The sequence below is a fragment of the Zeus faber genome, assembly GCF_960531495.2.
Source record: "Zeus faber genome assembly, chromosome: 18".
NCBI lineage: Eukaryota > Metazoa > Chordata > Actinopteri > Zeiformes > Zeidae > Zeus > Zeus faber.
In genome coordinates, this window is record NC_137210.1 from 13,697,248 (window position 1) to 13,713,701 (window position 16,454).

At 46.3% G+C, this 16,454-nt stretch overlaps 2 protein-coding genes across 2 annotated transcripts in view; both read right to left on the reverse strand.

The window, feature by feature from the left end:
- asb11 (ankyrin repeat and SOCS box containing 11) overlaps positions 1 to 16,454 on the reverse strand; it is a gene marked incomplete at both ends in the record, with an annotated part of 142,967 nt that overhangs the window by 88,547 nt on the left and 37,966 nt on the right. The window lies entirely within an intron of this gene.
- sytl5 (synaptotagmin-like 5) lies at positions 938 to 14,847 on the reverse strand (the record flags this gene model as incomplete). The annotated part of the gene is made up of 16 exons (XM_080019171.1): positions 14,602 to 14,847; positions 14,283 to 14,498; positions 12,788 to 12,903; positions 10,214 to 10,346; positions 9,544 to 9,675; positions 8,035 to 8,143; positions 7,668 to 7,797; positions 6,791 to 6,891; positions 5,573 to 5,668; positions 2,706 to 2,884; positions 2,483 to 2,585; positions 2,232 to 2,393; positions 2,005 to 2,113; positions 1,691 to 1,829; positions 1,380 to 1,588; positions 938 to 1,080 (listed from the first exon to the last, which is right to left on the reverse strand). The coding sequence occupies exons 1-16, from the start codon at positions 14,718 to 14,720 to the stop codon at positions 938 to 940; spliced, it is 2,196 nt and encodes a 731-aa protein (XP_079875297.1). The 5' UTR covers positions 14,721 to 14,847.

A 16,454-nucleotide genomic window follows, 5' to 3' on the forward strand; every position in this document is an offset into this window, starting at 1 on the left:
TTAGGTTTCCCCACTTTCGAGAAGTGGGCCGGTGCTGAGTCACTCCCTCTGCCTCCTGACTCCCTGGGAAAACAAACTTTCTCAAAACTACATCTTCCCTCTGGATTTTTGAAAAGGTAAGCGCGTTTTGGAGCTGGCGTACAGCGGCGTCACTCAGTGCTTTGACTTGTTTTTTTGTTTTTGTTTTTTGTTCTAGTGTCTCCACATCTTTAAAATCATGCAGTTTCTTCTCATCATCGTCACACTGATACAGTGTCATATGAAGTTATGCTAAAGCTATTGTCGGTTAGGTAAACTCCTACACAAAGGTTTTTTTTTTTTTTGTCTATTATAAGGGGATGAGTCTGTGCTTCATTCTGTGCTTCACAAGAGTATGAAAAAAAAAGTTGCCTGCTGAGGGAATGTACATGTTTTTTTTTGTTTTTTTTTCGTTTTCGACATGCATGGATCACACTTGGTAATGCCTCGGGAACGTCTGTCTATTTTCACCATAAGCAGAATTTAACGTTGAACAGGAACCACAGAGACGGACACCATGTGCTTATTCAGCAGCTCAGTTACATACAGTACGTGTGTGTAATATACAGTTGTATAACGCAGTGCTTGGTCATGAGGGCAGAGGAGGGCGCATGAGGCTACTGTAAGGCATGACTGGTTGTAAGAGACAGAGGAAGGAGGGACCTAGGGATGGAGGGATGGGGCTCAGGACGCAGGGACAGTGATGTCGTCGGCTCTCTATTGCTGGATTACAACACGAGCGTCTCGAGAGCATCGTCCCATTTTTACGTCGAAGGTTTTTCCTTGATCGTTACTCGACCTCTTGTTCGCCTCGTTCCTCGGGGTCAAGGCTCCCGTTCCGGCTCTTGGTTCCTCTCGCGCTTCTCCTCCCTCGCTTTCGATCCCCCTCTTCCCCCTGCTGTTCCCCCTCGCTCCCGGCTCAGGTGTCGTGCTTGCGCATGCTGGACCGCAGCATCAGCGTGCACTCCTGAGGGACCTCGGGGTTCTCCATCATGCGCTGCCACAGCCGCTGTTCCTCCCCGCAGGAGTCCATCCAGTCCACCTCGTTCCCATAGCTGTTTCCTGGGGAGGGGGGTGGGGGTGGGGGGGGGGGGGTGTGTGTGTGTGTGGGGGGGGGGGGTTCACTTTGAGTCGATTCGAAGGAAAGGACTCATCCCAAAAATCCTTCCTCACCCCTACTAAGCCCCCCAGGAAGTGGGGGAGAACGGGGGCGTTTGCATGCAAATGTAAGTATAAATCTACCATGAAAGAACATTAAGATATTCACACCAAAGTAAGAAAGGTTAGGAGTCTGGAGTACTTTTATTATATGCATGATCTAAACTAAACAAGTCATGCAACACACACACACATACACATACCAGTGCCAGCCCCGAGCCGGACCCCTCCCAGGAAGACGTTGCTGGACAGAGCCTCCTTGTCCCAGACAGTGAGCTCCAGACAAACGTTGTTCAGGTCTCCGGGCTGCAGGCCGCAGTAGGTGAAGGTGTGGTTCCAGCGCGGGTTGACCGTGCGGCGCTCCACAGCCGTTTTGTGCTTGGTCGACTTGTTGCTGTCCGGCAGCAAATACCTGGGCGGCGGAAGCGACAGCGTTTAAATGGCCGCACCCTACACCCAGGCCGTTCCTGTCGAAGCAGGTGGTGTCTGAACATCGCCCGCAGGAGCTTCTCACCCTTTCACGAAAGGATCCGAGGTGCCTCCGGACTTGACAGCCGTCAGGTTCTTGGCTTCCTTCACCAGCAGTTCAACCATGCCCCCTTTAGGCAGTGTGAAGCTACTGGTCTTCTTGCTTTTCAGGAAACCTTTCTTCACTAAGTCGGAAGAAGGGGAGGAAGATAAAATGGCAGGAGGCTTGAGAATCAACCACGATGACAAAACAGATCTGATTCTCATTTTGCCAAAATAAAAAGAGGCCGGTGGCCGTTTTTATAAACCACGGAGCTGGAGCATTCCATTGATCCAACATTTTCCCGAAGGACTTTTTACCTTGAACTTGGTCCAGAGGCAGCGTGAGGTTCTTCTCTACAGGAATGTACTTTAACACCACCGTCAGCTCCCCCTTGTACTGCATAGTGGAATCCACGCCACTGTCCGCCTACACATCATCCACAACGCACTCCCAACAATGAGCTATATGTTTGTGTGTGTGTGTGTGTGTGTGTGTATATATGAGTATGTAGGTGTATGCGTGTGAAAGCATCCTGCGCGGCTACCTTGGGCTGAAGAGCGTACCATTCCTCGATCTGAGAGTCAAACTCCCAAGAGTCAAAGGTCAGCTCCACCTCACCCAGGAAACTGTTGTGCCCGAAGCGGTCGTGGTGCCAGACGGAGATCTGCAGGGTCCGCGTCTCCAGCTGCGAGTGGCTGATCACGTACTATGCAAAAAAAAAAGAAAAAATGTCAGTAAGCTCAAATTGGGAAAACGCGGCAGTATATATTTACCGTACGTTACTAAGCACCTTACCCTCAGGTTCTCGCTGAAGATGGGGTTGGTGGTGTTGGCCTTGATGCCGGTCTTCCTCTTGCTCTGGCGCGACTTGTCGGGGAGCAGGTACGTTTTGACGTAACTGGAACGATGGAATTATGTTTGAGCTTCATAGAGAGACATACATTACAGTGGCTGTGTGTGTGTGTGTGTGTGTGTGTGTGTGTGTGTGTGTGCGCGCACGCGCGCGCTGCATCCTCACGCATCCGTGCGCTGCTTCCTCTCGTCCCCCGTGGCCAGGTTGTGGCACTCCTTCACCAGTACATTGAGGGCACCGGTCTTGTAGCTGTAGCTGATGTTCAACAGTATTTCACCGCTTATCCGGGCGTTGCCATAGTCACCGGTTTCGCTGTACATGCTCATCATGCTGTTTATGCTGCTCTGCGAAGGCAAAAGACAAACGCGCAGTGATGGAGAGCGGGGTGGAGATCGGCGGAGAGGCAAAGGAATGGAGGGGTGAAATGAGAAAAAGTGCCAAACGAGGAGCACAACGTCAACGAGGCGTTTCAGAGGAGGTTGGAACGAGAACCGAAGGTGGAGTCAAATTACGCATAAGGGAGAAGACAAAATGACAGAGTAGAAACAAGAGATTGGGGGGTAAAACGGGGGCGAGACTCGGGAGGTCGGGGCCCGAACGGCGTCGCTTTCAGAACAGGCGCTCAGAGACAATTACCGCGACTCCGCCGAGAGCCGTGTGCAACGACGCCTGCCCCTGCCAATCTCAACCCCAGAACAAGCTGAATTGGATATGGAGGAATGGCGCTCCATCCAAATTCATGACTCCCTTTCATGTTAATCTTGGAGAAAATCATCGCGTCGGCTCGAACGAACAAGATGAGCGCAGCGGGCTGATGAAAATGATGAAAAGCTATTTTTTTGTGGAAATCGGGCGGTCACGCCGCGTTCGAGCAGAGAAGAATAAACGGCTCGATTTCTGCTCGGAGAGAGAGAGCGAAAAAATATATATATTATTACCCAAGTTTCCCTGGTCCCTGGTCTCAAGAGGACTTGAGGGAGTATCAGAGAGGGAAGACGGAGCAAAAGGCGGCCAACACTTGTACTATTATGAGTCCAACACGTTCGTGTTCTAGGGGGGATTCAGCGTGAAAGACTAGTCTGAACAAGCTGATGCCCAATTTGTTAACACGCACGCGCGCGCACACACACACACACACACACACACACACACACACACACACACACACACACACACACACACACACACACACACACACACTTAATATATGTATGCCTCACACCGTAGGACAGTGGCTTACTTAACACAAACAGACTGCCACAGAAATCTGTCACAACACACAGATGCACAGTAAAAAGGGAGACTTACAGTCTCGGCATCGGAGTCAGGGACATTAAGGAAGCCCCATCTTCTCTCCGAGCCAGTGGTGGAGGACTGGCGGCCAGGTAATTGTAAAGAAGAAATGAAAGAAGGGGAATGGAAAAATGAGAGGAGGAAGAAGAGGAGGTGGAGGAGGAGGTGGAGGTGGAGGAGGACACAGAGTAGAGCTGTCACCGATAGTAGATAGTCAAAGTCTCCAGAATAATAAAATAAAATAAAAAAAATATATATATAGAAACTTCCCCCTCCCCTTACAAGGCCGGCCAGGATGCACATCACACGGGGGTTACCATGGTGATTATCAGATGAGGCCAGAGAGATTACAAATCCTCCGAGAATCGATTGTGATGCAAAACAAAAGGCACAAAGTCAGCGTCAGGCCGACCCAAACCCCTCAGCAGGAGGAGGTCAAGCTCCGTTGTCGTATGTTTACGGCTGTGCGGAATTAAACGTTAAATAATTCAATGTTTTTCCCTTTTCTGTTCTTTTTTAATGGAAAACAAAAGACGCACTCAATCTGGGTTGAGAACATCCAGCCCAAATCCTCAGGGCGGCTTCTTTAAGAGAGCTTCAGTCAGCCTCGGACCCCTTGAAACGCCGTCTTGCGAAAGGCCGGGGTCACACGCGGGGGTCTGCCGAGAGTGCGATCGGGGGAGCTTTACTGCCCCTTTTTTTCGCTCAGGGCGGCCGCAGCATGGCAAGAAGCCCCTCGGTCCTCCCAAGGACATTCATCCGGAAACGAAGAGCATCTTAAAGACACATTAAAATGCGGTTTGGGTGGGGAAAAAAAACACGCACGCACACACAGAGCTCTCCCTTTGAGGGGGAATGGAGGATTTAATAGCCGGATCCAAGGTCAGATTATTTCCTGATCGTCTCATTTGCTTTCGTTCGGCCCCGTTCGTACCGAGAGCAGCGACGCCCGCTATTAGTCATCACTCAGGGAACAGGGTGAATGTTAGAAGGAGAAGGATGTTGTTGTCACCTGCTTCTCGCTTTCGCAATGTTTGAAATGACACACACACACACACACACACACACACACACACACACACACACACACACACACACACACGCACACACACACACACGCACACACACACACACTCAAGTGCGATCAAATACGAAACGTGTACGAATAAAAATAAACGAAACAAACACGCACACACACAAGCACGCACACACACACACACACACACACACACACACACTCATAGAAACTCTACAGAACCGATGAATGGTTGCTCAGTGACGCAAACAACATTTTGTGGAACTCGATTTTCAGCTGGAAGAAGGACAGTTTCCTGTACTCTTGAGGGTACAACAGTTCAATGGCGCCCCACCAAACACACCCTTAACATCTAGCGATGGTATACTGATTCAAGCAGATTTAACAGCCTTCAGAAGCGTGCTGTTTTTGCTATAGGTGTTGATACAAGCCAGCTGTCCCCTCGCCCTTGGGCTAGCACCTTGTTTGCACAGTCAACACAGTGGCTCAAACCCAGTGCCATGACTCACTGATCAGGCTTTTTTTTTTTTAAGTAGCAGCTTCTGAATATGTGCATGTCTGTGTCTGTCTGTCTGTCTGTCTGTCTGTCTGTCTGTCTGTCTGTCTGTCTCTCTGTCTGTCTGTGTGTATGTGTATGTGTGAAAGTGTGTGTCTGAGCCTCCTGGAGAGCTTCACACTGCGCTGTGGTTGCACGGGTTTTTACCGTGGACAAAGCGCTGTTCAGAAGTCGACCGTCGGACCCTCTGGAGGCAGACAACAGGGCATCGATGTCTTCCTCCTCACCATCATCGGAAAACTCCTGCAGAGAGCAGGGATTCATGATTCATGATGATGAAAATGATAATAAAATAATTATAATCTAATAATAATATAAAATAAAATAATAATAATAATACAATAATAACAAAATAATAATAAAAAAAAAAAGAAAGTTAAAATAAAATAAAAATATAATAATAATAATAATAATAATAATAATAATAAGAAGAAGAAGAAGAAGAAGAAGAAGAAGAAGAAGAAGAAGAAGAAGAAGAAGAAGAAGAAGAAGAAGAAGAAGAAGAAGAAGAAGAAGAAGAAGAAGAAGAAGAAGAAGAAGAAGAAGAAGAAGAAGAAGAAGAAGAAGAAGAAGAAAATAATAATAATAATAAATAATAATAATAATAATAAATAATACTAATACTACTACTAATAATAATAATAAAAATTAAATAAAACAATAATAATAAAAATAATAATAATAATAAAAATAATAATCATAAGCATGGACAGATTCTCAGAGCTTGCACAGTTTGCGCTAAACACAGTGGATCTGTGTTGGCGTGAGAGGGCCATCTTCCTTTGATTCAACAGGACAAGTCTGGACAGAGCCCGTTAATGAGATTACTCGTTCATGAGTAATCGAGTTCTCGAGTCCTTGAGCTTTGGCGGAACATCCGGGCGTGACTCGTCCAGTACGATGTGTGTGAAATCCACAATATCTTGTTATGCAGATGGGAGCAAGGCACAACTTGTGTCTAGTGCAGGTGAACCACTACCGCCCTTCTGTATCCACAGCTCTTAAAATGCATGTAAATGTACCCTTAAGTAAATAGACAAAGCTACTTTCAGCCTTTCAGATCCTCCACCTGCGGCGGCCCGCGGCCATGTTCCATGACTCTCTGAAGCCAGTTTTGAAGTGAACATAAATATAACTGAATTGCTGTGTGAGCTGATTAGAAAAGCATTGATGGCCTTGACGTGGAGGCGGATAAAAGATGTACCGAGGACCAGATAAAGAGACCCCGCTCCCTGCAGGTAAGGAGACGGCATCCTGGGGGAGGTGCGACTGGGGTGCGATTGCGGGGTTCTCGTGGACCGAATGATAAGTGAAAGCGTCACCGCGTTGTCGCACAGAGGACAGAGACAGAGCGACGGCACTAACCGACTCGTTGAGACCGGGGACCGAGCGGCTCCGGAGGCTGAAGGCGTCGTCGCTGTGTTCGGAACCGGCTGCTGACAGGTCCAACTCCGAGTGGCTGTGTTCTGACAGGGGAAAAAAAAAAGGGGGGGGGGGGGTTTGGCAGAAAATGTCACTTTTCGAGGACACGCTCTTTGGAAAGACGACAAGCAGGATAGGATGTACAGAAAAGCCAAACACGTGAGGACACAGGCAGGGAGAGGAAATTGCGAAATAAGCAGCTGAAGTGTCTGTTTAAACAAGGGACATTCAGCAGCATTACCATACAAAACCACCGTTTCCGTGCACGCGAGCGGATCCCGAAGGAATATCTGAAAAGGAGGTGTGTGGAGGGATAGGAAAACAGAGAGCTGATCCGTTCAGAAACCCCGAGGGATTGAGCCGCCCTTTTTCAGCCCTTGGTCGAATGACACTAAGTGACGCAGGGACAGAGGACGAGTGTCTGAGCCGTGGCAGCAGGTGACGAAGAGGAAGATTGCATCCGAGGAAGAGATGTGAAAAACAAGAAACGAAAAGGGGAGAGTCACTCAGGAAGATCTAGATCTGACTGACGAGCATTTGGTCGCACGGGTTTCATCCGTCGGGAGCTTCCTAAAAGTGTGTGTTCTTTTAAAGTGTGTGTTAATAGACCAGGACGAGTCCAGTCTCCAAGCCACTTCAATACCCTCTCTCTGGCACCGTCACTCCCTTCCTCGCGAGCCGCGAAGGCGCGAACGTGTGTGACAGGAGCGGGTGCGTGGGAAGAGGATGAGTCTCGAGCCGCATCAGCGTCAAACCCCGCTCTTGCTCCGGTGCGGCGCAGTGCGGCGCGAGGCCCCCCGTCGGGCTGTAAGCGAGATACCTGATGAGACCGAGGCCAGGGACACGGCGATGGTTGGCGTGCCGTCGTCGGTCCTGCCGTGGCCTGCGGCCGCCTTCTCCGACATGCTGTCGCTGGAGTGGAAACTCGTGACGCTTTCGGCGCCGTCGGGCTGCGTACACGCGCGCACACACGCACAAACGCACGCACGCACGCACGCACGCACGCACGCACGCACGCACACACACACACACACACACACACACACACACACACACACACACACACACACACACACACACACACACACACACACACACACACACACACACACAGGGTTACAACAATGGCTGGGTGATAATGTCATGCCAATGTGTGTGTGTGTGTGTGTGTCAAATCTGTCGCTGACCCTGACCCTCCGACTGCTGCCCGGGGTGGACGACCTGTCCAGGGTTTGGGGGCGGAGGTTGTTTGGCACCGCCGGGAGGCCAGAGGGCTCCACAGCCACCACACTGCCCCTGGGCACAAAACACCAACACATATTTACTGTCACATTCAATATTTGCTCGTTTCATGCTTTCAAACGGCAGTTTATGATTATTTAAGTCTTTCTTAACAATTGTACTAAACTCAGAGGGTTCGACCTCCTGAGGAGGTGTATTTTAAATATTAAGACTATAAATCTATGTATTACAGATCAGCATAATCTGTTGTTCACATAATTGATGAAAACAACATAATTCATTTAAGTACAATTAATTCAAGACCAATAATTCAAGAGAAATCAGTCGCTGAGGAATGACATTGGAAGTGTTGCATTAAATAGAGTAAAAATAGACTACTTGTTTTATCTGTAAGGACGTGTTTTCTGACAAGCACTAAGATGTGGGTCACCGTGTTTAAGTCTACCAGTGAGAATAATTTGAGAATAATTTGAGAATTTTGTGAGTTCAAGAGAAGATCATGACATGGAGAGACCAATAATTCAGGAGAAATCAATCGCTGAGGAACTAATCCTTCATGGTCTAATTTGATGACCCAAATCTTAAAATTTGTAGAATATTTCATATTGATATGTTTTTTATTTTTACTGAATGAACCTTGCTTGTTTGTTTTTTTCTTTTAATGCAATGTTGTATACTTTCTTTTATTAGCTTATTCTTACCCTGTTTTTAATATATTTAATTTTTCTACTTTGTAATAGCATTTTGATTGTTTGCTTTACTTTTATTGTTACCATTTAATTGTCTCTTTTAATGTAAAGCACTGGGAGTTGCATGCCGTGTATGAAGATGCTATACAAATTAAGTTTGTTATTATTATTATAGTTATTATTATTATTATATTATGATATGACACGGTATTACATGAGACGTTCCAGACCTGCTTAATGCTTAAATTTGTAATTTTCTTGCTTTGCCTTTTCTGTCTTATAATAGTAGTAGCATAATAGACAATGTAAAGAAATGTGCGTATTTCTATGAATGTATGATTTTATGCAGGGCCCAGGGGAAGGGAGGACCAACATGTGAAGTCTAGCTTGGAAACGCTCCCAAGCTCATACAAAGCTTTCTTCTATCAAAGATGTAGTTTCTGAGTTATGGTTACAGCAAGTTACTTGAATTAATTAAGTGCCAATTGAAACTGAGCCGCTGAGGGAGGAAGAGACTTTGAGAGGTTAAATCTTAGGGAAAAAGTTCCCAAAATCTACCCAGAGAGTCACTGAAACGGTTCATTATTGCAAGAAGCGAAGCAGAAGGACGAAAACAAAGTTTCTTTGTTTTGCAATATACATATATATGAATAAAAAATGTAAATAACTGTAATAATTATTGCCACTGGAGACCATGACTGCAGATTGGGCAAGAGAAAACCTGTTCTGGTTCATGCTGTTTCTCTGTAGCGGTGTGTATGTGACCTGTGTGAGCGCGGGGCCGGAGCCGAGCGCTCGCTGCGAGTGTCCACGTCCGACAGGGAGTGAAGACTGGCCCCGTCCACGCCGTTCTCTGGCTTCAAACTGGGTCGGCTCCCCTTTTTATTCATCTTCAACCTCCAGCGCACACGCACACGCACACGCACATGCACACACACACACACACACACACACAAAATCCAAATATCCATAAATTAAATATTCAATGCCGCACATCATTTCCTAAACCGCGCTGCGTCTGTGTGTGTCTGTGTTGTTTATTCGCGGTGAGCAAGGAAACACTGGGCTCATCAAAGCTGATCTGTACATTCGCCTCCTCCGTTGATCTCTTGAACACGCTGATCTTCGACTGTAATTGACCCGAGACAGAATGCGATCGCAAAATGGATTAATAACTTAAGTCTCAAGGAGAAATCCAATTACGTCCCCGCTGATATACTGAATATAGGTTCATTTGGCACAGTGCTCGGAGAAAAAGGAAATCGATGCAGTGCTCTGATGCACATAATTACATCCACACGCTCTGCTGCCTCCCTGTTTGGGTGTTTTCTACATGGAGGATGACGCATGACTTAAAAAAATATATACAGTTTTTGACTGTGCGTGTATAGTTTGGGGTCTGTGTGAGTTAAAACGTTAAAAAAAAAAACCTTACCCCTTCCTCCTGGCACCGTTTATCAGGTTGTGCATTGCACTTTTGCTCGATCTTGGCGTGTCTGGTCTCTCAGATTGGAATGGACTTTGTTTGTCTTGGGTGGAAATGCTCGCTGGTGACGTCTTGCCTGTAGCTAATGATTACAACCATCAATAAGCATATTTACTTATTAAGGAACCTCCCTTACCGCAAACAAAACTAGATTAATATAACAAGGCAATGAATAGCCATTACACCGCGTTCCAAATTATTATGCAAATTGGATTTCAGTAAACATTACATTTTTTGTTTTTCAATTAAACTCATGGATGGTATTGTGTCTCAGGGCTCTTTGGAATCACTGAATTCAATCTCAGACACCTGTGATTATTATTTTGCCAGTTGAGCCCAATTAAAGAAAACTCCTTAAGAAGGACGTTCCACTAAGCAGGCCACAGGTTTTAAGCAATATGGGAAAGAGAAAGGATCTCTCTGCTGCCGGAAAGCCTCAAATTGTGCAATGCCTTGGACAAGGTATGAAAACATAAGGTATTTCACAAAGACTTAAGCGTGATCATCGTACTGCGAAGAGATTTGTGGCTGATTTCGAGCACAGACGGGTTCGTGGAGATAAAGGCATCATGAGGTAGGGTTCTGCCAGACAAATTCATTAAGAGAGCAGCTGCTAAAATGCCGTTACAAAGCAGCAAACAGGTATTTAAAGCTGCTGGTGCCTCTGAAGTCCTGCGAACCTCAAGGTGTAGGATCCTCCAGAGGCTTTCAGTTGTGCATAAACCTACTATTGGGCCACCCCTAACCAATGCTCACAAGCAGAAACGATACATGAAGACTCATTTTCAAACAGTCTTGTTTACTGATGAGTGCCGTGCAACCCTGGATGGTCCAGATGGATGGAGAAGTGGATGGTTGGTGGATGGCCACCATGTCCCAACAAGGCTGCGACGTCAGCAAGGAGGTGGCGGAGTCATGTTTTGGGCCGGAATCATGGGGAGAGAGCTGGTAGGCCCCTTTAGGGTCCCTGAAGGTGTGAAAAAGACCTCGGCAAAGTATAAAGAGTTTCTAACTGACCACTTTCTTCCATGGTACAAAAAGACGAACCGTGCCTTCCGTAGCAAAATCCTCTTCATGCATGACAATGCACCATCTCATGCTGCAAAGAATACCTGTGTCATTGGCTGCTACGGGCATAAAAGGAGAGAAACTCATGGTGTGGCCCCCATCCTCCCCTGACACCAACCCTATTGAGAACCTTTGGAGCATCCTCAAGCAAAAGATCTATGAGGGTGGGAGGCAGTTTGCATCAAAACAGCAGCCCTGGGAGGCTGTTCTGACATCCTGCAAAGAATTTCAAGCAGAAACTCTCCAAAAACTCACAAGTTCAATGGATGCAAGAATTGTGAAGGTACTATCAAAGAAGGGTCCTATTTCAACATGTAACTTGGCCTGTTAAGATGTTTTTGATTGAAATAGCTTTTGATTTCAGTAAATATGACCTCCTAATGCTGCAAATTCAACAAATGACCATTTTCAGTTCTTCACAACCTATAAAATGTTTTGAAACTCTGTTGAGCATAATAATTTGGAACAGTGCATTTTGGGTTTTTTATTTTTGAAAAAAATACTGTTATCATTGGGCGGTTTGTTCAATAACATCTGAATTATACCCTAACGGTTGATGACTTGAAAATGATGCTATCATTTTTTGCATCGACAATTTAGTAAAATCAGAGAAAAATATCATTTGCATAATAATTTGCAACGCGGCGTAAAGCACACTGTAGGCTGGCATTTTTTCAACACTGATTAAAATGATGGTTCCCATTATTTAAAACTGTTCAGTGCACAACCTCACTGAAGGCTTGACTATCAAACGTACCACTCTGCCGCAGCTTAATTCTCACTGTGCTTGAATGCAGATTAAATGGGGAAAAAACTTGTAAGCCTTAAAAAACAGGAAACTCACAATACAGTCTTTATATGAAAAAATGCAAGGGATTTTGTTATTGACTATTTTGCAATTCAGCAAATCAGTTCATTTGGCTACATCCACACTAAGGTGTATGACCAGAATCGGGAAGCTGTGCAGCTTCACGCTCCTCGTGAAGTGTTCACAAATGCTTTGGATGTCCTGCGGCGACCACGACAAGTTCAAAATCAAATGTGATATTAATACACCAAGACACGTGTGAGTATAAAATCATTTTCCTTTTTTCCAAAATGAGATTTAACAAATTTTTTTAAGGCTTCAACCTTTGCCCCATTAGACAGTGAGATGCTGCAGCAGAGTGGTAAGTTTCTCAATATGGTAAAGCGGATTGATGCACATACAACGAGCAAAATAACAGAGAGACTTGGTGAATAAAACAACAAAACAAGGGGAAATCAAAATAGAATTGAAGAGAGAAAAACAACTTTTAGAAGCTCAAGAAAAATAAAATGCTAGGACTATGATGACATTGATCTAAAAAGGTTATAAATATATAAATATTAAAACACTACTAAAAAACAACGAAATGCAAAGTGGGCTTTCCTGTTTTTACTCAGGTTTTAAGCAGTGATTAATGGCAGCCTCACCGATGGGGCTGCTCATGATGGTCTGTTTGATCACGTCGCTGCTCAGCAGAGTGCCTTGCTCAAAGCGTTTGGATCGCTCCTCCAGGAACCACTCCCCCGTCACCACCTTCAGTTCCCTGACAAGCAAATACACCATCAGATCCCCGCAGACCTCCCAAAATCTGATTGCTGTTCACCGGCGGGGAAAAAAACAAACCCCGGCATCCTTATATATTTAATCATTTTCTGTCAAAAACTCTGAATGCAAAATTTGGAAAGGATCGTGAGACGGAATCCCCTAAGGCCACCAGCAGAAATATTTTATGTTTTTCTATGGCACTTCTTGCTGCAATTAATCCATTCAACAGCCACCACTTTTTTTTGACAAATACAGTGGGAAGCATTTATAATGGTTACAGGGATCAACCACTTATATGAATCAAAAAGCTTGGGACAGAATCTTTCCTATAAAATTGCTGTTTAAATAATTTGCTTAAAGTTATCAAGTAGTCCACTTACAGTTCTCATTTTGGGTCTTTTCATACATGACAACATATGGGAAAAAAATTAAAACTGCAGTTATTCAATTTTTTTTTAGCTTTACTCCTTTACTGCTATAGCTCTGTCAGAATTTTGCATAGCACCCGCAAGGATTTCCTTACAATTTTACATTTTCATTCAACACTTTAAATTCTGTCAACATTTATTTAAAGTTTCAAATTTACTTTGGAAAACAGACAGGTGTAAAGCGGTGACGTGAATGCGTAACGGAGAGGGAGTGATCTCCGCTCCGCTGCCCGTCCCTGTTTCCCGTTTCTCCGAAAAAAAAAACAACTAATAAAAACAGTGTTTTTATTTTAGGTGTATTTATTTTCCTACATTTTCTAATTGAATGAAACAAAAAAAAAGGCCTCTGCATCCCCTGTCAGGCTCCGCAGAGCCATTGATACCATTAGATGGTAATCTGCATAAGAAATAAAGAAAAATAAAAAAGTTTTGTTACAATAATCATCCACTTATAGTGATCAATTTGACCCGGAGAGACGTGATCACTAGAAGAGGTTTCCATTGTAACAGATTTTAGCACTAAACTTTCACATTTTCAAGCCTTTGCAAAATTGTGAAATAAAAAAATGACTTTCAACTTGTTCTGCCTCTTACTGAACAAAGCCAAATGATAACGAGTCTATGAAGTGAATCATCTTCATATCATCATGAGCAGGTGGCGGTGGAGGAGAGAAATCCTCCAACTCAAAACTCTTCTTTTTGTAGTTGCTATCTTCATTTTGACTCTCCAACGTTAGTTTACCACTGGTTGCCATGGTGTTGCTAAACTGTGTCATTCAATGTCCAACCCCATCCCCCTGAAAAAAAACATTGAGGGGGAAACCCAGACAGGGAATTGGTTGGAGGCTCACAGTAAGAGAATTGGTATTAAGTATTAAATCCAATCAATGTGGATACTATTACAGCCATGAAGCCTCATCTGTTTCCCTTTCCTTGTCATTGCACTTACAAAATCTTGGCACAAACGTTGCACTTCCACTGACGGCCTTTGGGGGGCGCCACCCGGCACTCGTTGCAAACGCGCAGCTGGCAGTCGTCGCAGAAATCCCCCCGGTCGAAGATCAGACCCAGGGTCTTCAGGCAGCGAGCGCACTGACGTTCCCCCACCTCCTGGGGCCGCCGGGCACCCCTCCGTTTGATCTCCAGCAACTCGTTCTTCAGCCTCCTGCCGAGGAAAAAAAACAAAGGGAAAAAACGAACGCCACGCTCCACAGACTACGTCGGGAAACGACGGGAAAAATACAAACGCAGAGGAGGCGCGCTCTCACCTTATCCTCTTCTCCTCTTGCTTCCTCAGCTTCTCGTCCTTCTGCAAGACCTTGAGGATGGTGTTCCTCTCGTGCTCCAGCAGGAAGGAGAGGTTCAGGTCCTCCACGCCGCTCTCCATCGCTCCGTCGGGTCGAGGGGCCGGACGAACGGAAACAGCCGAGGGACGGGCCTGGTTCTCGGAGCCCGGCTCACATGGAGGCCGCCGGGCGCCACTGCGGGGCGGCCCTGCGAGCAGCTGCTTTGGGGTTCATTGGGGCTGCTGTTCTCTTCCTATCGACATAGTTTGCCCTTGGCTCGCCAGCTCTCCCCCCCCGTGCTCCTCTTCTAATCATAGGGTGCTTCTCTCCTTGGGCCCCGGGAAATCACATCCGACAGGTTTGCAATGGCTTCCCACTCCGCGGGAAACCTAAAACACAACAGACGCCAAGGACACTCGCTTCATTCGATAAAAGTGACTCGGAAACGTCCCCCACCCCCAAACGGTAAAGCCCGGCCCTGGCAGTGAAAGCGCTAACAGTTAAAAGCTTTGCCGTTCCGCCCGCATTTACATTCCAATTAACCCGGCGACATTGATTGCCGGGATTAAGAGAGGAACCTGTTTTAATTGGTAGGCATTTTTACACTGCAGCCTCGCAATCTCCCAATTAGGCAGCGAGACTCCCTGGGAACGCCACCTTCCTAAATATAAAACTTATTAATCAGCTGCTGGTGCTGGGGCTTTACCTGCCATGAAATAGAGGCACATAACGCACACGCGCGCACACACACACACGCGCACACACACACACACACACACTTTCCCCGTGTTAATTATTTCGGACATGTCCGCCGGGTCCACGGGGTCCTTCTGTATTTGACTCTGCAAATGTCACTCAACATTTATTCTGCGGCCGCACTGCGGGGAATGCCAACCGGCCTCCCCCGAATATCCCACCGACAACAGGTTCAAGAAGCTGCACATTCATGGCGAGAGATGAACCTTGACGAAAACGTACGGTGTCTGTCATCCGCTCCGGGAGACGGATGCTGCCTGAATTAATTTTCCCCCGGTCCTTTTCGAGACCGTTGAAGTCACCGAAGTAAAATGTGTGTGCGTGCGTGTGTGTCTGCGTGTGTGTGTGTGTGTGTGTGTGTGTGTGTGTGTGTGTGTGCGTCCACCTGATCCTCTTCATCTTTCAGACCTTGGCTCATTTCCGTTTCCAAGTCATTGTATCGAGTCGACGCCCACGTGGTTAACAAGGCAATTTGAATCCTGAATTTAGAGCACCCGCGTTCCGCATTTCAAGAGGGGCGCGGAGACGGGTAAATGGGATGATGGGGATGATGATGATGATGATGATGATGAGGAGGATGATGACGAGGGCATTGATGTGGAGCGCAAAAAAAAAAAAAGCTGGGAAGGGAGTGTGGTGAGGAAAGCGCCTGGGAGGAGGTTGGGGGAAGAGGCTGATTAGAGGACTCAGGGTTTGAATAATCAAGTCGCTAAGTGAGGGGCTGTGGAGAGGCTCATGGGTTTTATTCACGGACTCGGAGAGAGGCCGCGGGGAGAGAGAGAGAGAGAGAGAGAGAGAGAGAGAGAGAGCGAGAGAGCGAGAGAGAGCGAGAGAGCAGGAAGCAACAGAGGAGGTAATTAAATTGGTTTGTTAGAGGTATTTCCGAGATAAGAATACAAAACTCGAGAGTTGGAGCCGAGGAGAAGTGATGCTGCCGTCGTGCAACTGATGACTGTGTTTGGGTGCACACTTGCACCCGCACACACATGCACACACCCGCACACGCACACCAATGTCGGCCTCACCCCACACTGAGGCCGACATTGATTCATAGTTTCAGCAAAGGCCATGTGGATTTA